The sequence below is a fragment of the Ylistrum balloti genome, unplaced genomic scaffold (assembly GCF_031769215.1).
Source record: "Ylistrum balloti isolate Yb309-2 unplaced genomic scaffold, AGI_CSIRO_Ybal_v1 Utg371232, whole genome shotgun sequence".
NCBI lineage: Eukaryota > Metazoa > Mollusca > Bivalvia > Pectinida > Pectinidae > Ylistrum > Ylistrum balloti.
The window spans coordinates 63,805-91,201 of record NW_026782667.1 but is presented as its reverse complement, the minus strand read 5'-3'; the positions used below and the strand labels follow the sequence as shown (position 1 = coordinate 91,201).

Here is a 27,397-nt window from a genome sequence, read left to right as displayed (position 1 = left end):
CATAGACATACCAGGTTATGCTCTCTCACATTATATGTGTGACCTTGAAATATCTCCTTTGATAAAGATGGCCAGCAATTCTAAGCATCCTCCTTGATCACACTTTACTTTCTTACAAAAGTTACACACCAGATGTCTTTGAGTTTTCTTTGTCTCTCGATTACATATACAGAGAGACATAATTTAGATGATTATATCAGAATTCTTTTTTCAAAATGCAAATAAATTACCTGGTCTGATGGTTTCCCTGGTAACCTAACAGAACATAAAGCAGGAGAATTGAGATTGTGTTGTGTGATAAGGTGAGTGGACTATTGTCCTGTAGGGTGTTTGTTCTGCTCCAGCTCTGTGTCAGCCTACCCTAGATAACATCTCTTACTGATCCTACAGATAACTCACGTGTACATGTGTTGACATCAAAAGTTGTACCAACAGCAAATGAACAATTAATCATGAAGCTTTTTCACTTCAAAAAAGTAAGCATTTAAAAATTGAGGGAAAATAGCAGTATCTGTTAAAGGTGCTAAGACACAAAAAAGTAAAAACAACATAATAAATTTTGTATGACAAGTTACTGTCTCTGTGTTTAAATCTCCAACAATAATCTACAAAATGATGCAAATGAGCGGAAGCCGTTTCTGTTAGAATCAAATTCACTTCATTAAAAATGGAATGCACATGCTAATTATGCATGTTTGCATATCAAACAATTGACATCTAAATGATTCATTTGAATAAATTAACATCCAAGTAGAGATTGTACAGTGATAAGACTAAAGCTTACTCATCACAGCATAATTATCTGGCAGATCCAAGTAAAGTCAGTCCTACACATCTAGAAAAGTGACCAACAGGGAAACCATGCAAATAATCTCGACACTTTCAGATATGTGTAACAGTACACTATCTAAATACATCTTCTGAAAAGAAGATTTTTATTTTAACAAAATTAACAATAACAATTGTCAACATAAGAGAAGCAATACCAGTTATGACTGAATATGGACTATTGATGAACAAGCATGTTTAATTTCTGCAGACAATGATGATAAAACAAAGCATCAATATTTGATTGGTTAAGCTGCAAGCCTTTATTGACCAATCAAATTACACTTTTAGTAATGACGTCCTTAGCATTTGGCAGATTGCTTTTTGTGTTGCAAGGCAACGTGTGTATGATTAAAGTTACAACACTCATTTTCAAAATTCTGGCAAATGTTTCTTATTAAAAATCATCCATACCGACTTTTGACATATTTTAAGCAATCATGTGTCCACCATTTCCAGATTTCCTATTTAATGCATAGCTGGAACCAACAGATGAAATTCTTTATCTTAAATGTTGCTGGTAACAAGCTAGGCCCATTATCACAACCATTGTTCTTAAAGGAATTACCAGCCAATCTCTAGTCAGTGATGGAAATTCTCAGTGGAGGCTGATATAGGGCTACAGATGGAGGTAGTTACATGTGTCTCGCTCAAATAGAGAATTTACGACAAAGCCACGCTACACGATATTAATAACATGGTATGCAAATGTTTGCATATCTCTAGTGGCGTAAATAACAATATCTATATAAACACAACTCCAGGGCCTAATTACTCTTCTCACAAAAAATCTTATGTAATGTCTTCTGCAGGAAGTTTTTCTTTCGCATTTTGTGTGAAATAGCAAAACAGTTCTGATAGATGTTCTGAGGCACATATCCATGATTATAGGCTTCTCTGTTTTGAAACAGTGAGAAACGAAAAAAAAGTGATGAAACACAGAACAAAAAGTACACAGAACTTGTTTTTGCCAAATAGGTGAAATTTATGAGGTAAATATTGATGTAACTGTGATTTTTGTCATATGACTCTCTCTCACCATGGTTTCTGTAACTATTACCATTGTACAACTGTAGCGTAAAGGGTTTTTATGATGGAAACAGATAAAACTTATGTGTAATCAACTTATGACAGATGTATTAAAGATTACTATTCCTGTTATCGCCTGTGTAACAACCCTTGGCAAAAGACAAACCCTGTTGCGCCGCATGTTAAACAAATACTGCAAATGTAAGGGAAGATTAAAGATGGAACCAAGGTGATATGTTGAAACAAAGACTTACATCCTATTTCAGATAATTTCCTCTCGCTATAACTTCATGACACTAAGCAAAAAGGTAATAAAATTTTAAAAACTACAATCATTTGCACTTAAAACTATCAGTACTTCAAATCAAGAATTGGCAAGTTCAAAGTTAGAGAAAGAAATAGTTTGACATTTGGTAAAGCTGAATTATTCTTATCCAAGCTACATCTTTAGACCTGTAAATTTTGCAACATTTTGTTTTTAATCTCAATTTTTTTTTGTATCTAATAATATTTCTCTTTTGTCTTTATTATAATTATCTTCTAACATTTCTATATCATCTAATAAGTATCAAGCAGTAAATTTTTTAAAAAAACTTTCTTTTACAAACTTCAATCAAATATTATGACATTAAAACTATCTCTGTTTCCTAGGCTTTATGAGTGCCTCTTAATTTTAATACTGAAAACACTTCAAGTTTGTATTTTCCCCATTCCATAATATCTAACATCAAAAAACAAGTAAGGAGAGATAGAAAAGACATGTGATAATTACAAGTGTTATGAGGAAACTAGTTAGATATTTATGTTATCACAAGTGCAGCTTTTGAGAGAAAAATCTATAAAATTCACAAATTTATACAGACCTTTGAAACCTACTCAAATCCATCTAAAGTTAACTTGAAACTGATATCTTTCAAATAGACCATGATTTCCTCTAAACTAGAAGGAAAACCAGATGTTTCTGCGACTTGGTTTAAGTTGAATTTCATTACTGACCACTAAAATTCAAAATAACCTAATATTGTAGTCACACAAAATTCAAGGTGTTGTTTCCTTTTTCTATTCTAATAACTTTCCAATCTCATCAAAAGAAATACCGGATGCACATTAGAGTGTTAAACAAGAGTGATTCTCATGATTATATGGCAGTACCCTTCAGTTACATAACATATATGTTACATTTCATAGGACAAATTTAGCATAGAAGTTTTCATTTTATTGTCCAGCAAAGAATTAAACGGTTGTACCTTATTTCAACATCTTGTCTGAATTTTGACCATAACAGTGCAAACCTGTAATCACTAGGCAGTTAACATATTCATAAGTATGGTTGTATTGGAAATTTTGTCATAAAAAAATTATATAAAATAAATAAGAGAGACATCTAGATTTAGTCAATCAAAGAGAATCTACCAGATCAAACTTTTGTTATATGAACTTTTACAAAAAAGACAAAGAAAACACTTCAACAAAGAAAATACAAGAAATTAGCACAATGTTTTGAATTTTAGTCTCTTGACCTGACCTTGACCTTTAATGTAGTGATACACATAAAGCTGCACAATGACCTTCGGAAGGACAACAAATGACCAAAAAAGGAGCTGCCAGTTGTAAATGAAGGGGGTAGTCATAACGAATGACTACTGGAATGAAACATTTCCCAGGGTTACAATTAGCATGACAGGTGATGAAACTTGAACAAGTAACCGTTAGGAAGAGGCCAGCTATCCAGATAGAGAAAGATAAGTTATAATCCCAGAGACAAGCTTGCTGGCAATATAACCGCTGTTTAATATGGCACAAAACATTCAAAGTCCTTACACCACTGATAGGAAGCAGATGTTTTATCTTATTTATGGCCAGCTACTATAGGAACAACAAAATGGCAAAACTGATTATGCAATGTGAAGTTTGATTCACCATAGCAATGACCTTTGGCCCCGGAAAAGTTGTCTGTACTACCACATTCTTTCACCAAGCTTTTAATGTCATCCTGGACAACCTAACCATCTGAAACTGTGGCCACCCAAATTTTGAGGTAACATTGAAATAGTTATAGTTTAAAGGATCACACACCAACATGGTTATTTTGTAACAAGCTTGTTGTCATGGATCAGTCTCACTTGACCTTGCTTTAGAAGGAACACTGCATACTACATTAGTTTTTATGACTTACCACAACTATACTTTACATGTAAAATAAATGCAGTGATAGAAGATAAAAATTATGAAAATTTTGTCACTTATTTAATGACAGAAGAAAAAGGAAACCAGATTTCAGAATGGGTATTGCGGTCTTGCAGTACATAGGAACCCAAACTAGAGGGATAGTGGGGGAAGTGTACTTTAACATCACAGTGAAGAGAGTTTTTACCAAAACAGCTTCATCTGGATTTTTCCTGTTATTGTACCTGTAAATCTAGTTTTCTTTGGTGTGAACAGCAGTCTTGATTAGTTTACCATGTAAACAGTAAGTGTAACACTGGTGTGTGTGATTCCAGCTGGTTATATGGAGCTCTCTGCCCCTCACAGTGCTAAATCTCAACACATAACTCACTCCATCCAGGTAGTACCTAAACATCCAGTAGTGCATTTCAAATGCTGTAAAGACCTACAGAAATCCTTGGTCTTTCCCTCAAGGCTATAGGCTATAGACATGCCTACAGAAATCCTTGGTCTTTCCCTCAAGGCTATAGGCTAAAGACCTGCCTACAGAAATCATTGGTCTTTCCCTCAAGGCTATAGGCTAAAGACCTGCCTACAGAAATCATTGGTCTTTCCCTCAAAGCTATAGGCTAAAGACCTGCATACAGAAATCATTGGTCTTTCCCTCAAAGCTATAGGCTAAAGACCTGCATACAGAAATCCTAGGTCTTTCCCTCAAAGCTATAGGCTAAAGACCTGCATACAGAAATCCTTGGTCTTTCCCTCAAGGTTACAGGCTAAAGACCTGCCTACAGAAATCCTTGGTCTTTCCCTCAAGGCTATAGGCTGGCACTGTAATAGTTGAACTCTACTGCATTACAAAACTAAATTTCACAAAACATAAGGTGTAAAAGCTTATTAACACAATATAAGCTTCAAGTGCTGACTGAAAGCAGAGTACAGGCAGCAAGGCATCATTGATGAAGCAAATATACGATGAAGTTAGAGACTGAGGAAGGATGAAGACAGACATAGAGAGTACTAATCAGAGAGTAAACAGAGTCTGTCCACTCAACTATAGATATGTAGAGTACCCACCTGAGAATCGGCTGAGGCTGTCCACTTGGCTGAAACACTTTCACAATGAAGCGTGTTTGAGACGGAATCACCATTGGAAAGTTGGGTATCAACCTCGGCTCAAATGACATTGGTGAAAACTTGTCAAGGTCTGCAACAAAAAAAGTATACAAATGTCACACACAGATCACCCATATCATGTATATGGGCAAATTCAATACTATTATCCATCCAGGGTCATACACAAGGTAGGACATACACAATGTTTAAGGTTAGAATCTGAGTCACACAGTCCTAATTGTATTTTAATGTTTATCAATCATAATCTCTGTATTGCTAAAAAAAGATAGATTATCTAGAAACACGACAGGGATACTGAAATGACTGCTGTTCACATATGTTCTGTGGCAGGAAACACTCATGTGGTGCACAGAGGCCTGAAAGTCAAACACCAAACCTACGGGATACTTACTTATTACATAAAAAATAACCCATTATCAGTTATACCACACAAACATTTAATAGTAAGCGTCAAAAATGACATGTGGAAAGATTTCAGAAAGAAAAAAAGAATAAAAACATATAAGTCCATAAAACCTAGGTTGAAGCAAATGAACACATAATTCTACTATGAAAACTGGGTAGAATCATTGTAAAAATGTGTTTTACCTAGTAACCTATCTGCAGTACATTCCGATCTTGGAACAATTTATCTAGATCATTCAAACCAACACCTAAACTCTTAACAATGGAAAGTACAGATTATTTATTAAAGCTTTACATCAAGAAGTTAAATGTTTACAACAGCTAGGTTTTGATGTTTACAACTGCTAGGTTTTAATGTTTACAACAGCTAGGTTTCAATGTTTACAACAGCTAGGTTGTGATGTTTACAACAGCTAGGTTTCAATGTTTACAACAGCTAGTTTGTGATGTTTACAACAGCTAGGTTTTGATGTTTACAACAGCTAGGTTTCAATGTTTACAACAGCTAGTTTGTGATGTTTACAACAGCTAGGTTTTGATGTTTACAACAGCTAGGTTTCAATGTTTACAACAGCTAGGTTGTGATGTTTACAACAGCTAGGTTTCAATGTTTACAACAACTAGGTTGTGATGTTTACAACAGCTAGGTTTCAATGTTTACAACAGCTAGGTTTTGATGTTAACAACAGTTAGGTTTTGATGTTTACAACAGCTAGGTTTCAATGTTTACAACAACTAGGTTTTGATGTTTACAACAGCTAGGTTTTAATGTTTACAACAGCTAGGTTTCAATGTTTACAACAGCTTGGTTTCAATGTTTACAACAGCTAGGTTTCAATGTTTACAACAGCTAGGTTTCAATGTTTACAACAGCTAGGTTTTAATGTTTACAACTGCTAGGTTTCAATGTTTACAATAGCTCGGTTTTGATGTTTACAACAGCTAGGTTTCAATGTTTACAACAGCTAGGTTTTAATGTTTACAACAGCTAGGTTTCAATGTTTACAACAGCTAGGTTTCAATGTTTACAACAGCTAGGTTTCAATGTTTACAACAGCTAGGTTTTAATGTTTACAACAGCTAGGTTTTGAATGTGTAATACCATCCAACAATAGGCCATAGATAACTGGTGCTGATAACCAGTCACAGAGAACAGTACAAGGGCAGGTAACTCCTGCACAGATTTTACTGATAAAATGACAATAGCCACACTTCATACTGATATTAGAACAAATAAATCACCAGGCATGAAAGGAACATTCTGTCAAGAATATGAGGAAATATTGTATCTAACAATGTCGGTAGGACCAGGAAAAGCAAGCAAAAGGTATCACACAAAGATACAGTTTCTAAAGGTTAATAATTGACGGTGGGGAATTGTTACAGAGGTCAGGGGTCATGGTACAGATTGATCATAACTAATACATTGGTGACAGTGTATGATGACATTGGTGGTCTCAGTGGTAATGTAATACCCACACACCTAATCAATGTATCAAACAGCCATTGAGATCAGGAACCAAGACATGAATACTCTGTACTATCAATCAGGGCCTGAAAGGCACCTGAAGCGACCAGTAAAGATGAGCTGTATAGAGGGAGGTGAGAGGAGTTGGTCCCAGCCTTATTACATGGAATCCCCTAAGTACAAACGTCAGTGTCTGATGTATGGTCCTCCTCCATACTATAATGGAGTTAATTTTTCTTCTGACATATGACCTTTTGACAAAAAATTAATGATGCACAATTGTCTTGCTCTCAATTTCTGAGTATTTCTCAAAGACAATTCGATATGGGTGATCCTCATTAAAAATGTAATCTAACTTCAATCCCAGCAGCAAAAAAAGAAGCCAAAATACCTAGATTTCCTCTTTGATTTCAAAATTTTCTACCGAGTAATTACAAATCTCAAGAGTTGGTTAAATGAAAATACCCTGATTCTGAGTCTACACCAACATCAAAGAGTGGGGAAGTTTGAAGGCATTCATTAAGTTTATTTATAAATGATTCGGTAAATGATACCTATATACTGGTGGTCCAATCAAAACTGTTGTTACAAAAATGGAAATGACTCTCTTTGTCCTTAATTCTCCAGGGGATTGTCAGATATAATTTATCATCTTCCCACTTGAAGGTTGGGTCAAAGTGATTCAAATCAACTTAAATAAAAAATAATTTGATTAGGAGCATGAAGTGTTGACAATCTAAGATGCATTTGAACATAACATAATTCTCTAGTAAAGAGCTGGTTACAACCCTGTCAACACCGCAGAGACAAAAGGCTCAAAAAACTATAAAATATAATCCATCTGATCCCTTTCAAAACTTTTTTTCTTTAATTTTTTTTTCAGCAATTAGCACAGAATTTCATTTTACTTGCAGAAATAAAAAAAAAACAATGATAATACTGTAACACTGACAAGTAAACTGTAAAAAGATTCAACACTTGTTAAATCACTGCTGTTTCTCAATTGTTTCCATAAATTTTATTTTCTTCAGTTGTGTTTGAAATATAAGTGACATTTGAGTGACTAGATTGGCATCACTCTTTTCCCTGTGTAAGAGTTATGTTTATCTAAAAACTCTTATAAAAATACACAAACATTGTAAAGCATGAAGAACTCTGTAAATACTTGGAGCCTTCTTATACTGGGACCATTGAGCCCATCTTATACCTGCAGTCTCGCTCAGATCATTGTAACACCTGGATTCATTCAATGTCGTCATTACACTTGTCCTCTGGCCTCAAACCTGTAGTACTTACGAACCTTGTACCAAATTTCTTTACTGTTTTGATTACAGCACACCAGAACCATTCACGAATGTCTAGTTCAGGTTCCACCTGGAAAATTTCAATGCCTGGTTTTTGTAGGGCCCTAAGGTAGCTCCATATCTTCTGATTGTGAACAGTAGCAGTATATACTTTGGCATTTCATTAACAGACTTGCTCTCTTTAACCACCGACCAACACATTCCTGATGCTGGCTTATCTTCTCCTAACGTAATAATATAAAAATACATTCTGAACACAAACCTTCTGCTACCGCTTTGTCCCAAGTTAAAAGATGGAATAAAGAGTATCAGTACAGTTTTTGTTTAGCATGAAACAATACTACACAAATTGGTAAGAAATATCACCACAAATCTACTTTACTTTCAGTAACATTCTAATTTTCTATCTAATACATTACTTTCCAATTGCAGGCCTGTACCTGGATGGTAATTCAGTCTATCATCACAGGATGTTTACAAAAAACGTTCTGGCCCTGTATTGATTAGCTGTGGCCATCATGTCAATACACCTATGATAGGAGTCTGTAGTATCTGTCACATCACAGGTACCACGAAACATAATCCTCAACCCCACCCAGTCAAACACAACACACTTGTCAAAAACCTTACTCCTGCTCAGGGTCACAAAAATTCATCAATTTACTTATCTAAAGGTCATTTGCCAGTGGGGTTAAATGGAATGATTTGTATTACAGTTTTGAAGTGATGTAAGAATTCCTTACTTGTGCTGTCTGCTCCTTCCCAATACACACCTGTTCTAGGTTGTACCAATTATAAGGATATAGGATTTCTGATGTATGGTTATAAATGTATCTTTTATCTAACATTATATCATGTTCTCTCCAATTTAAATATCTGTCCCATAGTGTTTTTTTTAACGATAGTGGGAGGGAAAACATCCATTTCAATGTGACATCTGACCTTGAAACTCTAAGAGACAACACAATCTTGTGACCTCTGTGATCTTATACATCCTGGTACCCATTTCTAGATCCACATCTGGTCTCACTGTTTAGAACATATTTGTCTTTTTAACCTTAGGGCACTGTCAGGGAAATTAGTTATCTGTCTAAACAACATGGCTATCTCCTGATTAAAAGACCTTGTGGATAATTAAACTAGAGTGACCCGCCTTTCTTTCACATAATTCTTCCATACCACCGTGGCTGTATAAAGATTAATGTAAAAACTGCACCACATTTCAACAAAATAATGTCACATCAAGATTATTTCCTTTAACATTCCTGATAATACGATCAGCTTTCTTTATGAATTGATGAAGTAAGAAAGCTCTTGTCTTAACTACAGAGATGAATAGCTGACGGTAAGATGGACCCTACAATCAGCCAGGAATCAATTAAAGACTTAATGTGTTTATCTGTGTAAGCCTAACATCATGTTACTTACTATCAAGTGTCCTATACCATAGTTGTCTACTTGGAAACAGTTTCTTATCCTGGAATTGTGGCATGATTTCTGGTCTCACTCAAACATTTAGAATTTATGGTAAATTCCTATCTATGAATATTTTCTCTTTTCCTATCAACACAGTGTACAACTCACTCAAGACAGATAAATGTGTTGTTTTTATATCCTAATGTAAAAAATGGCTTCCACTTTAAGGAAAATTTATCAGAAATGCTTTTAGGAAGGAAGTGAGCCAATTAAGCCTATTAATCTTCTATATAAATGATTCCTTTTTAATATGTAAAATGACAGCATCTACAATTCTGTGTATAGCATTTGGTGCTGTAGAAATTTCTGTTCCACTGGAAAATGTGGATGAATGTAAATTGATTCTTTCATCTTTAAAATTAAACTTTTTTTTCTTTCTCTTTAAGTAACAGGCAATGACTATTCATTGCCCAACCCTATAAGTTTCTCAACAAGCTCTATTTCTACTCTGAATTTTAGCATCATCTACACCAACCAAAGGGTTATTGAGTTCAGTTCTTCATTTTATCCCTTTTTTTCAAATATACTTGGAATGTGATATGGGATAAGGGGTTATCCTTTAGAAAAGTAGCTATTATTAGGTTGTAAGGAAGTGACAGGATGTGTTTCAAACAACTTTATAGATTGTGAATGGTACATTGTACTAATGACTTTGTACCAGAGAAGGTTACACAAGTGTACTCAAAAAATTAAAAATGTCTGTCACTTTCAAAGTAATCATTGTGTATATCTGTATTCAATAACACCATGAATTTAAGGAAAAATTAAGTGTACAAGCTAAGAATACAGTTCTTGTTTATGGTAACTTTCATTTTGTTAATGTTTTCGTGACTTTTGGATCTAGTGATTCCACAATGTTACCAGGTTAGTCCTATAACAACGATATAACCTTTGATCTACCTTCTTTCAAAAAGAAAATCAATCAGACAGTTAATCTGCTGTAATTTTTAAATAACATTGTTTCCCATGATTTTTTGCAAAAGAATATTCATTGACTTGTATCAATTTAATTGATATGTGATTTTTTGGCTCAAATGTTCACCTTAACAGGCCACAGGTATTTTGATATACAGTACTCTGATCTGTCTGCACCTTAACAGGCCACAGGTATTTTGATATACAGTACTCTGATCTGTCTGCACCTTAACAGGCCACAGGTATTTTGATATACAGTACTCTGATCTGTCTGAATTGATAAAAGGGTAAATAGCTATAAATAGATCTTCACTGTAAATCATTGTATACCTGGGGTAACTAGACATTAACTGGAAAGTTTTCTTCAAATTATGTACAGTGGATCATGTTGGGTAAATTTTTCGTTCTATTTGATGTACAGTGGATCATGATGGGTAAATTTTTCATTCTATTTGATGTACAGTGGATCATGATGGGTAAATTTTTCATTCTATTTGATGTACAGTGGATCATGTTGGGTAAAAATTTTCGTTCTATTTGATGTACAGTGGATCATGATGGGTAAATTTTTCATTCTAATGGATGTACAGTGGATCATGATGGGTAAATTTTTCATTCTATTTGATGTACAGTGGATCATGATGGGTAAATTTTTCATTCTAATGGATGTACAGTGGATCATGATGGGTAAATTTTTCATTCTATTTGATGTACAGTGGATCATGATGGGTAAATTTTTCATTCTATTTGATGTACAGTGGATCATGATGGGTAAATTTTTCATTCTATTTGATGTACAATGGATCATGATGGGTAAATTTTTCATTCTATTTGATGTACAGTGGATCATGATTTTTCATTCTATTTGATGTACAGTGGATCATTTAAATTTTTCATTCTATTTGATGTACAGTGGATCATGATGGGTAAATTTTTCATTCTATTTGATGTACAGTGGATCATGATGGGTAAATTTTTCATTCTATTTGATGTACAGTGGATCATGATGGGTAAATTTTTCATTCTATTTTTCATTCTATTTGATGTACAGTGGATCATGTTGGGTAAATTTTTCATTCTATTTGATGTACAGTGGATCATGATGGGTAAATTTTTCATTCTATTTGATGTACAGTGGATCATGTTGGGTAAATTTTTCATTCTATTTGATGTACAGTGGATCATGTTGGGTAATTTTTTCATATTATTTGATGTACAGTGGATCATGATGGGTAAATTTTTCATTCTATTTGATGTACAGTGGATCATGTTGGGTAAATTTTTCATTCTATTTGATGTACAGTGGATCATGATGGGTAAATTTTTCATTCTATTTGATGTACAGTGGATCATGATGGGTAAATTTTTCATTCTATTTGATGTACAGTGGATCATGTTGGGTAAATTTTTCATTCTATTTGATGTACAGTGGATCATGATGGGTAAATTTTTCATTCTATTTGATGTACAGTGGATCATGATGGGTAAATTTTTCATTCTATTTGATGTACAATGGATCATGATGGGTATGTTTTTCATTCTATTGGATGTTATACATCAAATTGTTATTGATAGTTTTCCTTTAGCAATTTACATTAAAGAACTTATCTTCTTTTACTTAATCATTGGCGAAAATTAAGCTGTCATTCCAAATAATTTTGACACTGTTTCATCAATAAAACGATATTCAATTTCATTCTATCGTTCTGATATCAATGCAAACTTTTTGTATTAATTTCTTTTTTGTTAATTGTGTGATGCAGTACAGTGCACTGTGGACATAGAAGTGAACCTGATACCTACTGTTTATCATTTCCCCAGAATTCACATAGTGTAGCCTGACAAATAGAAATTACTGCTTTTCACATTAGCATGAGCAAGACAGATAGGACATTTGAACCCCTACAACAATCTGTCCTCTCTATTTCTGTAGGACAGGGGTACAGCCTGGTTTGGGAGTCTTTTGTGCCATCTGGGGTGTCTCCAATCACACTAAAAGTTACAGTGACAAATGATAACTACGGCCTAAACCCTTCCATACACACAAGTCATCATCTGTTTTTCTTTAAATTCACCAGTTAAAAAAAAAGGAGTTTTTAAGATTTCATCTGATCAAATTAAGAAGAAATTGAGAAAGTTTAGAGAACAATGTCATTAGGATGTCATTAGGCATTTCGATGTTACGTTTCTAGCTGATTTTAGGAGGGGAGGAGGACTTTTAAGGAAATATGGTGTAAATAAAGTAGAAAGATCTGATCATTTACAGCTGGTCTAAACAAAAACATTCTAGGTAGGAATCCAAAATGAAAATGTTTGCAAAGAAAGAAAAGCTTTTAATGTCTGTAAAAAGTTTAGATAAAATGCTTAAGCTTGCAATGTTACACAAGATATGAAATTAGTTACTGGAAAAAAACATAATGCTTTGTCATCTGTTTGTAATACAGACTGTGTGTGACAAAATGTGTATTACCTGTTGGTGTGGGAGTTAGAATTATGATATGACTTCCTGGGAAAACTTTGATCCAATCTATCCACTATCATTGTTCATTATGATATGATAAGACCCAGTCAGGATGTGTCTGGTGGATGTACCATGGATCACAACACATCTTTATCACAGTTATTCCAAAGAACTCATTATCTCGATCCATCAACAAACGGAAATTGATAATGAAAAAAACATACAACAGCATATGGATTTAAATATTTACAGAGGGTTGTTCAGCAAAATGCAGCAAATTTTTCAAACAATCATGGAATTAAATTTTGATAAAAGGGAAAGAGAATAAATGATATTACGAAACAGCAAAATCAGCAGGGAGGAATCAAGACCTATACATTTTGGAGGGGATGGGATCAGGAACTCCTGGTTAATTGCGTGACAGATTCAAAGGAAGGTTATCACAGTGAAACAGAAACAAAAGCAGCAACAGGGAACAAATGTTTGTGAGAAAGATATATTGGAATAAGTCAGAGTTTCGAGTTAAATCCAAGACAAAAAGTCTGTTATCTGGTTAACACACAAAACGTATAACAGATCTAAACCTAAAACAATCATCGACTTTTTGTTTTGTTGTTCCACAGTCACTAATTATTTTATGATATCTGAAGTACATATAAACGATTTTGAAGCTTTAACAGAAAATGTTTTCTGGAAAGCCTAATGCAGGAAGTTAGCAGTGATGAGAGTAACCCTGGTATCAAAAGCATGCTATCGATTCCCTGTCAGGTGGTAACTTAAAGTGCCAGGTGAGGGTCTCTGAGAGACTCTCTCCCTCTGGGTATATTACAACCTCCGATCTATACAGACTGTACATCTGCTGTTAACGACTGCCATCTTCAGCACATTTTACACTTCCACCATTTATTAGGTTTCAACACATAGTACAGTTATAAACAACGCATAGTAGGATTATATTTTGGCTTGAAAAACCTGTACATGTAACAACTGTTCAGATAAAAACATTTCCCCTCTCTGCATGATGTGTAATTCTATACAACAATCATGTGCAAAACATGTCCGAAAAATTCTTTGTTTTAAATCCACTTTACATAGCATTGGAAATAATTTACATGCTCCAGTCAGAAATGCACAAAATTTCTGGAACAAAAGCAATATCTAATGTACATAATGAAAGACACATCTTACATTTCATTTTAAAGTTGTTTGTTTCTGGGGTGTTTGAGACCATCATTTTAGTTACCAGCTGGTTTCCAGGCTATTAAAACTTACTAGCTAATATGAGTTCGGACATAAACCTCTGGGCAGGGATGTCACGGTTGTCACCTAGTCCTTCACATCGGTAAAAGCCTTCATCCACCTGACGTACTCTTGGAAAGTACAGGGATCCGTTGTTGAAGATTGTATGTCTGGAAGATATATAAACCCATATGGATTACATAAGGGTAAAAATGTTTGAGAAATTTCATAACAACATTATCGACTTAATTAGTGCACCTGTAGGTTTCTCTAACAGGTGCTCTGTAATTAAGGCAATGCCAAAACCGCTCACAAACAATAAACCCATCATAAAAGTGGGGTAATGTAAGAATTATTGTTGGCAGTCTACGTACCCTCAACTTTATTAATTTACTGAAATCACTACATTACTGTTGGCCATTAATGTTTAAAGATCAACTGCCTTGCTTGCTTCAGCTAAAATCGTAGTAATAAAATAATCCTGCTTCAGAATGTGAATTCAGCTATGTTGTCATACAAACAAAGCTATAGTCGACATAAAACAATAGCTCCTAACGATCCTTTTAACACATACATAACACGACACTCATCTGCACAGACATAACTTGTATCATCAAAAATGAAAATCCTAATGGACATCCGTCTTTGACAGAACATTTACAGTTAATGTCTTTTCAATATTGACTGCACTCATTTGCAAAATTTAAGTGTTTTTCTTTTTTTAAATGGCACTGAATTGGGCCGATGAAAATACTCTCCTGTATAAACGACAAGCCTTCAGGTTCAAAACAACGACAATAGAGTTGACTGAACAATAATGAGACATGACAATGATACCCACGGGTATATTTATGTCGCAGCAAACATAATCACATGATATACACAGAGATTTTGATGTCAACGCCTCCTTTATAGTTAAACCTTACCAATAAAATAATACAGAAATGTGGGAGACAAACTAACACTTTTTTATCAAATCACATAACACAAACTTCAGGAGATTTTCATATCCTTGTCTTTTTCTGTTTTCCTGTTCTAATGAAATGTGTGCGTAAACTTTTAACAATTTTTGAAACAACTATCTATATTTAATAAAAGTATTCAGCATTGAATAATACATTCAATGTTTCTTCTTGAAATGTGAAGAATGTCCATACTCCCAACATTTAAGGTTTTGGACCAAACAAATCAATGAACATAACTTTGTTGCAGATCATTCTGTCCTGCCAAACAACACAAGTTTGTGACTTATCAAACCTTGGTGAAGTGACTGGGAAGAGACATGTTAAGGACAAATTTTGGTACAGAAACAAAGGGCGATAACTCTTTCAAAGTTCAAAGGGGTGCTGCACTTAATGCATTTACCATTTACCATCAATATGTAAGTGTAATTATATCTATCACATAAGTTATTCTATCCATGCAATAACACTCAGTGAATTATGTTTTGTTATGACTATTCACAAAGTTTTTATTTGACTTCACCAGAGGCTACATATACTTCTCATCTGAATGAAAACTTCGGTAAGATACCCTACATATAGCAAGAAAGGAAAGGTGAAACTGTGAGACAGATATAAACAGAAAATGTGGTTGATGTCCTAGCTGCTAGTCAGTCTCCTAACAAACAATGAGGTTGATGTCCTAGGTGCTAGTCAGTCTCCTAACAAACAATGTGGTTGATGTCCTAGCTGCTAGTCAGTCTCCTAACAAACAATGAGGTTGATGTCCTAACTGCTAGTCGGTCTCTTAACAAACAATGTTGTCTCCTAAACAGACAATGTGGTTGATGTCCTAGCTGCTAGTCAGTCTCCTAACAAACAATGAGGTTGATGTCCTAGCTGCTAATCAGTCTCCTAAACAGACAATGTCGCTTATGTCCCAGGTGCTAGTCAGTCTCCTAACAAACAATGAGGTTGATGTCCTAGGTGCTAGTCAGTCTCCTAACAAACAATGAGGTTGATATCCTAGGTGCTAGTCGGTCTCCTAACAAACAATGAGGTTGATGTCCTAGGTGCTAGTCGGTCTCCTACACAGACATTGAGGTTGATGTCCTAGCTGCTAGTCGGTCTCCTAACAAACAATGAGGTTGATGTCCTAACTGCTAGTCAGTCTCCTAAACAGACAATGTAGTTGATGTCCTAGCTGCTAGTCAGTCTCCTAAACAGACAATGAGGTTGATGTCCTAGCTGCTAATCAGTCTCCTAAACAGACAATGTGGCTTATGTCCCAGGTGCTAGTCAGTCTCCTAACAAACAATGAGGTTGATGTCCTAGGTGCTAGTCAGTCTCCTAACAAACAATGAGGTTGATATCCTAGGTGCTAGTCGGTCTCCTAACAAACAATGAGGTTGATGTCCTAGGTGCTAGTCGGTCTCCTACACAGACATTGAGGTTGATGTCCTAGCTGCTAGTCGGTCTCCTAACAAACAATGAGGTTGATGTCCTAACTGCTAGTCAGTCTCCTAAACAGACAATGTAGTTGATGTCCTAGCTGCTAGTCAGTCTCCTAAACAGACAATGAGGTTGATGTCCTAGCTGCTAGTCAGTCTCCTAAACAGACAATGAGGTTGATGTCCCAGGTGCTAGTCAGTCTCCTAACAAACAATGAGGTTGATGTCCTAGGTGCTAGTCAGTCTCCTAACAAACAATGAGGTTGATATCCTAGGTGCTAGTCGGTCTCCTAACAAACAATGAGGTTGATGTCCTAGGTGCTAGTCGGTCTCCTACACAGACATTGAGGTTGATGTCCTAGCTGCTAGTCGGTCTCCTAATAAACAATGAGGTTGATGTCCTAACTGCTAGTCAGTCTCCTAAACAGACAATGTAGTTGATGTCCTAGCTGCTAGTCAGTCTCCTAAACAGACAATGAGGTTGATGTCCTAGCTGCTAGTCAGTCTCCTAACAAACAATGAGGTTGATGTCCTAGCTGCTAGTCAGTCTCCTAACAAACAATGAGGTTGATGTCCTAGCTGCTAGTCAGTCTCCTAAACAGACAATGTAGTTGATGTCCTAGCTGCTAGTCAGTCTCCTAAACAGACAATGAGGTTGATGTCCTAGCTGCTAGTCAGTCTCCTAAACAGACAATGTGGTTGATGTCCTAGCTGCTAGTCAGTCTCCTAACAAACAATGAGGTTGATGTCCTAGCTGCTACTCAGTCTCCTAAACAGACAATGAGGTTGATGTCCTAGCTGCTAGTCAGTCTCCTAAACAGACAATGTAGTTGATGTCCTAGCTGCTAGTCAGTCTCCTAAACAGACAATGCCATATGCCATAGACAATGCCATATAACAGAACATGTACTTTAACGCTATGTTAATCGAAGTTTTGATCAAGGTTTTCATCTCATTCTCTCTTACTGACACTTACAATCCATTACAGTTTCTACAAGTGTATTGTACTTGAAACCTACTTGATGACAATGCTCACAATTATGATTTCTTTCACCCAATACAGAAATCTATATTGTAACATTTTGAACCTGCATTCTGCCACTGACCTTTAACCTTTCAATTAATTTTTTTTTCAATTTGCAGCCGAAGATCAATATCTTCTCTAGAAGTTCTTATCAAAAGCCAGACACAACAATCTATTAAATAGCTGAGGTTATAAATTATAAGCATTTAGATTTTTTTAAATCTCTCAATAATGTATAACAATGAGTGGTTAGCCTGGTAGCCATGGCAACCTTAGTAAGAATATCTGTAATAAAGAATAACTGCTGTTACTGCTACTTCAGGTGTACAGCCATACAAAACCTCTACCTGAGAGTATTTTAAGTACATCCCAAACCTTTCATACTACTGTTAGGCCATACAAGTTTTCCCAAACTCTGCATACACCACAGCCAGGTCTTGGCCATACAGCTTTCCTCACACCCTGAATACTACCACTAGACAATACAAGTTTCACCCACACCCTGCAAACTACCACTAGACCATACAAATTTGTCCCACACCCTGCAAACTACCACTAGACCATACAAGTTTTTCCCACACCCTGCAAACTACCACTAGACCATACAAGTTTTCCCCACACCCTGTAAACTACCACTAGACCATACAAATTTTTCCCACACCCTGCAAACTACCACTAGACCATACAAGTTTTCCCCACACCCTGTAAACTACCACTAGACCATACAAATTTTTCCCACACCCTGCAAACTACCACTAGACCATACAAGTTTTTCCCACACCCTGCAAACTACCACTAGACCATACAAGTTTTCCCCACACCCTGAATACTACCATCAGACCATACAAGTTTTCCCCACACCCTGTAAACTACCACTAGACCATACAAGTTTTTCCCACACCCTGCAAACGACCACTAGACCATACAAGTTTTCCCCACACCCTTCAAACGACCACTAGACCATACAGGTTTTCCCACTCCCTACAAACGACCACTAGACCGTACAGGTTTTCCCCACACCCTAGAAACGACCACTAGACCATACAGGTTTTCCCCACACCCTACAAACTACCACTAGACCATACAGGTTTTCCCCACACCCTACAAACGACCACTAGACCATACAGGTTTTCCCCACACCCTACAAACGACCACTAGACCATACAGGTTTTCCCCACACCCTGCAAACTACTATTATAAGGCCAAAAAAAATAATTATTACGGGTTGATATCATGGATATTAAGAGAAAACTACAACAAAAGAAACATTTCAATGAAATGTGTACCATTTTTTGTTACAGTCAGTACAAACTTTGTTGTCTTTGTTACCTGCTATTATTGGAGAGCTTGGCATGGTCATCAAACCATTCAATCCTGGAGGCATTTGAGAATGGACAATCAAGCCTAGCTACATCATTCTTCAGGACCAAGAGGGACCGTGTAAACTCGGACTCTATTAGATGTGGTGTGTTTGGTGCTGCAAATATAGAATTAACTACTGTTGTTATTACACTAAAGATGATCTCTAACACAATATGAGCATTTAACAATGATAAACTAGGTGGATACATACAGGAGATAAGATTAAAATTCTATTTTTCATCACTCCTATTTAACAATGATAAACTAGGTGGATACATACAGGAGATAAGCTTAACATTCTATTTTTCATCACTCCTACTTAACAATGATAAACTAGGTGGATACATACAGGAGGTAAGTTTAAAATTCTATTTTTCATCACTCCCATTTAACAATGATAAACTAGGTGGATACATACAGGAGGTAAGTTTAAAATTCTATTTTTCATCACTCCTACTTAACAATGATAAACTAGGTGGATACATACAGGAGATAAGCTTAACATTCTATTTTTCATCACTCCTACTTAACAATGATAAACTAGGTGGATACATACAGGAGGTAAGTTTAAAGTTCTATTTTTCATCACTCCCATTTAACAATGATAAACTAGGTGGATACATACAGGAGATAAGATTAAAATTCTATTTTTCATCACTCCTACTTAACAATGATAAACTAGGTGGATACATACAGGAGGTAAGTTTAAAATTCTATTTTTCATCACTCCTATTTAACAATGATAAACTAGGTGGATACATACAGGAGATAAGCTTAACATTCTATTTTTCATCACTCCTATTTAACAATGATAAACTAGGTGGATACATACAGGAGATAAGTTTAACATTCTATTTTTCATCACTCCCATTTAACAATGATAAACTAGGTGGATACATACAGGAGATAAGCTTAACATTCTATTTTTCATCACTCCTATTTAACAATGATAAACTAGGTGGATACATACAGGAGATAAGTTTAAAATTCTATTTTTCATCACTCCTATTTAACAATGATAAACTAGGTGGATACATACAGGAGATAAGTTTAAAATTCTATTTTTCATCACTCCCATTTAACAATGATAAACTAGGTGGATACATACAGGAGATAAGCTTAAAATTCATTCTATTTTTCATCACTCCTATTTAACAATGATAAACTAGGTGAATACATACAGGAGATAAGCTTAACATTCTATTTTTCATCACTCCTATTTAACAATGATAAACTAGGTGGATACATACAGGAGATAAGTTTAACATTCTATTTTTCATCACTCCCATTTAACAATGATAAACTAGGTGGATACATACAGGAGATAAGCTTAACATTCTATTTTTCATCACTCCCATTTAACAATGATAAACTAGGTGGATACATACAGGAGATAAGCTTAAAATTCATTCTATTTTTCATCACTCCTATTTTCCTGTCACTGCTTATGATTCACTTTCATTGATAACAAGCGGTGAAACTGAAGCCAGAATTACAAATATATCTTATCTCTGATACGGTAGCACCAACATTTCATCGTCATTTACAGTTGTTATAATGTCATCACTGTGTGATGTCATAGCATGTCGTACTTTTTCGATTTGTAACATTATCATACTATTTAGGAAACTTATCAACGACTATAGACCACAGTGTTACTTGTTATCATATTTTCACTCATTATAACATGTTACACCAAAAATGATCAGCTGTTTATTTATCATATAACCGTACAAAGGATCTTGAAACAGTTTTGATTCATACATGGTTGTGTAACTATCACTGATAATACATGGCGCTGAGTCACACTACTGACATCTAAAACTTGTGACAGTGTGACAATAAGACCCTATGCACATGCTTTCCATGTAATTCTATTAAGGCACTGGCTCAAATTACATCAGACAACAAACATTAATATCATGTTCCGTTTGACAGTCTGATGGAATGCCTGTTTATCAATTAATGCTCCTTTCATAACAGTTAAATTACCTATTAACAAATCTTTCTATTGTAGAAAACTTCATCAATAATGATAAAAAAAGATTTTAATTCAATCTTATAAAATTGTTACAATGATTTAACAGAACACTGTAGTCAGTCTTGCATGAACGCCTTTGTTAAGTCTGAGAGCCACAACAACATGGCAACTAAAAATGTACTTTCCCTTATTGAATTCCCTTCTTGATAATTACTTCTGTATGTAGGTAAAACAAGTAGGTATACAAGTGATATTGTTTGATACTCCTTTCAGGTGTAATTGTTCATTGCTACTCCAATCAATATATCCTTAACCTGAGTCTATATCAACAAATTAGTCAGACAAGTTATAGGTCCTGCTCATCAGGTTCATCCTTGAGAAATGTTTTATTATTTATTTAGAACAAACAGATAGCCAACCTGTATAGAGAAAGGCCTTTCATGCTGCAACAGCTAAGCAGCAGGCTGCTCCCTGTCAATTCCAGTGCTAACCTTTTACAAGCCGGCACTGCATTGGCTATGGAGCTATAGAACACTTGCTGCTAGGTAGGGATGATGGTAAAGTCAAAAGTGTATAATATTCCCTGACAGAAACTCTCACTAATAAAAACTATTCTTAAAAAAGAAACAATAACAATAAATGAAAATAAGTCTGTCATATGGTATCTATGTCTGGTAGCCAGTAGTTATTGCCACGGTAACCAAGATGTAGAGATGGCCTTGTCCAGTGACGTTGTCAAGGCTACAGTCTAAAGGTTATCATACAACAGGGGACTGTTTTAGGCTACAACAGAATGCAGATCATGTATACCATGAAAAAACTGATGTTCTTGACATCAAATCTATAAGGTTTCTGTCGAAAATTAAACAAGTGACACTAAAGACAATTCTTTTTCTTCTGAATAGAGTTCCACATTTCAACAATTTCACATGACAAATTGAAATCAATGTTGTTTACAGACAAACCTACGTTTTCTTCTTCTATCGTTTTGACTTTTATGAGCGAGGTGATTTTTTACTTTTTATGTTTGTATGTAAGGTGATGCCACTGTTGTTTTTACCTTTGTGGGCAAATTGATGCCTTTGTTGTTTTTACCTTTGTGGGCAAATTGATGCGTTTGTTGTTTTTACCTTTGTGGGCAAATTGATGCCTTTGTTTTTTTTACCTGTGAGTGTGAGGTGATACCTTTGTGATTTTCACCTTTGTGGGCAAAGCGATGCCTTTGTTGTTTTTACCTGCGAGTGTGAGGTGATGTCTGTTGTTTTTACCTGTGAGTGTGAGGTGATGTCTCTGTCGTTTATTACCTTTGTGGGCAAAGCGATGCTATTGTTGTTTTTACCTGTGAGTGTGAGGTGATGTCTGTTGTTTTTACCTGTGAGTGTGAGGTGATGTCTCTGTCGTTTATTACCTTTGTGGGCAAAGCGATGCTATTGTTGTTTTTACCTGTGAGTGTGAGGTGATGTCTGTTGTTTTTACCTGTGAGTGTGAGGTGATGTCTCTGTCGTTTATTACCTTTGTGGGCAAAGCGATGCTATTGTTGTTTTTACCTGTGAGTGTGAGGTGATGTCTGTTGTTTTTACCTGTGAGTGTGAGGTGATGTCTGTTGTTTTTACCTGTGAGTGTGAGGTGATGTCTTACCTTTGTGGGGAAGGTGATGCTATTGTTGTTTTTACCTGTGAGTGTGAGGTGATGTCTTACCTTTGTGGGGAAGGTGATGGGTAGGTACAATGTATGACTTGGTTTTCCTGATTACCTTTCACGTTTAGGAGGAATTTGACTGGGCTATCCACTGCTCCGGCGACATTCACCGCCCGACATGAGTATATGCCATTATCCTCTGCAGTCACTCCTGTGATCCGAAACCGGTTCCCTGATACTTTCTTGCGATCTTTAACATTGAGCAGTCTGAAATTTATAACAGGAAGGAGGTTTTACAGAGGTTAAAAGTGCAGACTTTATCTTCACTACATTGACAAAATACATTTATAGTGCACAAATTTGTTCCTAGCTATGTAATGTAGGCAGTATTTAAGTTTTTTGACTGGCCACAAAATGCTATAGACGCGACTATGTGTACTACTTTAACAAACATCGTGGTAGGGTATATTTTGAGAATCTACAGAATTCACGTATACATTTATTGTTAAATCATTTTTTTTCTCATCACAACTGGTATTTTAAAATACATATACCACTTTATAAACACTGTTTTGAGTCATGATTTACAGTAAAAATGATTGAGACCGATTAATCAAAAAAGTAGTTTTTCATATAATTTGTCAAATCTGACAAGAAAATATATATATAGAGATGTCAGTATATACAATATATTTCCAGAATCTGTGAGGTTTTATATTTACAGAATCATGTTTATTGTGATTTCTAGAAGCATCTGACTTGATCATGAAAACATTTGTGCTAAAGTAACAAGCGGTATGGAAATCTGTAGGCCCAGTATTACCCTTAATCTTGTTTTAGTAAACCATGTGAGAAAACAGTGTTATGGTAATTAATTTCAAAATTTTATCAGGGAATCTTGTTTTATAAACAGTGAGCTAGTACGATTAGCTAGAAACCCTAGTAAATGCACTGTGAAGCCCTCAGCTTGATAAATTAACCATCTCATTAAAGTCCAGTACATTTTTCATATGGTGACATGGGTACATTTCTTCTACAGAAAAAAATATCCCTGAACCAACTGTAGAAGTCATTACAGCAAAACCTTTCCCTATCTTATGCTTAGCGCTTTCCTTGCACCTCTTCAATCACTGATTCCTAAATGAAGATCTATATCTGGTTTGTTGTATTTGCAAGCAGATTTTTTTAAAATCTTACGTCTGTCCATTTCTCTACTATAAAAAGAGACCTGGCTAACTTTTCATTCTTTCAGTGCCCTCTAACTGTTACCATGGAGATGACATGTAACACTCCCTTTTCATTGGTTGACTTCTGCTATTTTAAGTAATTATCATTAATGTGAATTTAAATGACTATTAAGAGAGAGTAATTTCAAAATACTTCCGAACAGTGAAGTAAATGTTTTTTTGTGTTTTCTCTCTGGCACTTGAAAAGCTCTTAGCTGTGGAAAAAAAAAATATAGAAGGGTTGATGGTATAATTCACATCCAGCATATAAACAGGGAGAAGGGATCCAAATACTTTTGAACCATGAGTTAGCAAAGTTCTGTATAATTATACATAGACTGCTACCCATCACAGCAGCCTTCCCTTTAATTGTCAAGTCTTTTACATGGTAATAAACCAAATATCAGACGGAAAAGTAAACAAGTCGGTAAAGAGATACAGTAGTTTGAATTTATGAGGAATTTTCTTGGGATGTTGGGTCAGAAATCAGCTATAGATCATTCACATACATAACAATCTTCTTACGAAGAAGTGATGTTGGAGAAAAATATGTCCAGATCATATATACTGTTTATGTACAAACAATTTTCCCCTTGCTGCACAGCATTTACATATGGAGGTATAAGATAACCATGTATTTGTGCATGGGTCAAAGGTTACGTCTGACAAATCTAGACGTTTTTGACTGACATTAAAGGAGCATGTGCAGAACAATAGTTTAATGTTACAAACTAATACTGAGGCCAAGGTAACATCTTCCTTTGAGGGATGTGTTCCTGGTAACAAAGTATCTTTTGTAGAAAATTATCCTCTTAAAGGTTCAAGGTCAATGTGACCTCTGAACTTCACGAAATTCCACCTGCATACAAAATGGTTAATACCATGCAAATAAATCAAACAGACAAATAGTTTTTATGTTTAGAACATTTCAGATTGGATTAAAAGCTTCTGTCTAGTTGTTACTGCTTTAAACTGTAGAAGCATAAACAATTATTTTATAAACAAGAAAATTAGATTCTAATCTCATCACCCTGAAAGATGAAACTCTATACACTCCCAACATTTTGCACTTTATATAAAAATTGGGGCGAGATTCTGGTAAGGAGATGGAAACATATGACATAGTAACGATGAAGATAAAACCAGCTCTGATTTTCTTTCTATTCCTGAACATGAATAACAAACTCTGCAGAAATAAAGCACTTCCTGTCATTTCCACTGTCAGATCCTGGCAAATTGGAACTGCTTTATGGTGCTATTTGCTTCATTAAAAGCCAATTGGGAATCTGTTCAGTGTCAAAAGCTGCACTATCAAAGTCTTCTGTGTAGGTAGTATTGTAAACACAGTGACACCACAGCATCAAGTTAGTTACTATCAGACCCAGCAAAACAATGAACCTTCTTTGAGAGCAGCCTTGCAGAGGCAAGTCATGGGATTTCAAAGCATTTGTGAAACACCCAACAATGCTTGAAAACCCAAACAAGATATATCATCAGCAGTTATTGTCAAAATAATGGCAGACAGAGTCATCAGAATCCTCATTTTAATTACAAAGCTTCCTTCAAGAGCACCAGTTTAATTTCAGATGAATGACTTTACTCTGGGTTTTCTTTCTTTGAAGATGATGTTGAACGGTTTCTAATCAAATAGTTTTACATAATCTGGTGACAGTTGTTTTTTATAAGTGATAAGAGTATTACAAAACTGAAGTTCTGCTTTATAAGAAATTCTGGATTTGAATATTTAAGTGATACAAGGGTTTATCTGTACAGCATGCACATTCCTATAGTTCCCCAACATATGATATATACCATATAACATTTGTCTGAATATTGTGATGTATGATTAATTTTTTGAAAACATTCAAAAAGGAAAAACCTATTTCCATGGTGTTTTACTTCCTTTAAATTAGAGGAATTGCTTCAAACTCAACAATAAGTTGGCAAAAGCACAAGTTCAAGAGCTATTCTCAGCGGTTCTTCAGAAACAAATCAAATGTTTGATCAATTTTCTTCCTGGAACCTGCAGGACACCAGTCAGTCATTGCCAATTCCTTTAATAGGTACAGCTTGAACACTTGAAATCCGCCCAACCATTACGTAGAATGTCCTTTTTTATTACCGACCAGGCTTGTTGATAGTAAACAAACTGTTATGTATATATAGATATACAATTCCCTGGTGATGAAGTCGAACAAAAGAGTGAAAACCTACAAAACTAGATAACACCAATACAAATATCAGTACAACAATTGTTTCACTACACAATTAATTACAAACATACCCTTTTTTCACTCATCAGGCATCAAAGTACAGATTTCACACCTGAACAGCTAGCAAGCCACAGAAGTACCATAAAGGCAACAACACCTGTCAGTGCTTCAGGATTTACCTGGCCATATATAATCAAGAATGCCTGCAGTTAATTTAGCTTGTTGCAATCTCACCAAAGTTGCTTTCCCTATTCTTTAGTGTCAACTACAGGATCAATGCTTGATTTAGTCTAAACACATACAGACAGAAACATGTTGCTGTATGGAGTAGATCAGGAATATTTGTTGTATAATCCATTTTCTTCATTGACTGTATAGCCAGTAGGTACACCTTTACCGGTACACGTAACAAAAGGAAATTCTCTAAGATTGGTTTGGCAAAGACAAAGAGATTGACAAGAAAGATAAAAGGATCACAGCATATAAAAGGACATCTGATCTTCCTTTCATTATCTACAAATCGATTTAAGTCTCCAATAATGTTTATGTTCCCAGTGTCAAACGGCATGTTGATGGTCAAAATTATATTGCCTGTTACAGATATTATTTGAGAGATAATTGCATGACAAATGTCCTTCTGTGAACAAGAATATCCGTGAAAGTGACAAATACTACTAAATATACCATATATACAATAACATTACGTCACCTCACAAACAATAATGATATGTGAAAGTAATGTTGTAAAGCATTTTGTTTGATAAGAACGTTTGGAATGTCAGTCATATTGGATTGAACTGAAAGTTAATGTCATGTTAGCAGTTGAGACATCCTTATTAGGAAATTGTAGAAAAGTCTACACAAGATTCTGACATAGATCATCTAAAACCTAACTGTTAAGTCTTTTTTCTGGTCCTTTTCCAAGACAGAAAATTGTCAATCTAAAATTCTTTTGTATTTATTATCTGCTCAGTAAAAAAACTCAAGTACAAGTTGAGTATTCTGGGTTAGGGTACGACCTCCAACACACCACCTCTAACTCTATGATGTAGCTTGCCCGTTTATTTGACTAATGGCAATGTGGCAGTAGAATCAAAACAGATTTACTTTCTTATCTTCCATCAGGATGAATA

At 35.3% G+C, this 27,397-nt stretch overlaps 1 protein-coding gene across 1 annotated transcript in view; it reads right to left on the bottom strand.

Moving 5' to 3' along the window:
• LOC132561588 (inactive tyrosine-protein kinase 7-like) overlaps positions 1–27,397 on the bottom strand; it is a gene marked incomplete at its 5' end in the record, with an annotated part of 50,150 nt that overhangs the window by 11,474 nt on the left and 11,279 nt on the right. Inside the window, 4 exons of the mRNA XM_060226286.1 lie at positions 5,101–5,230; positions 14,462–14,598; positions 19,174–19,321; positions 22,941–23,092. Coding sequence (XP_060082269.1) covers positions 5,101–5,230; positions 14,462–14,598; positions 19,174–19,321; positions 22,941–23,092 — 567 coding nt within the window. The remainder of the gene's footprint in view (positions 1–5,100; positions 5,231–14,461; positions 14,599–19,173; positions 19,322–22,940; positions 23,093–27,397) is intronic.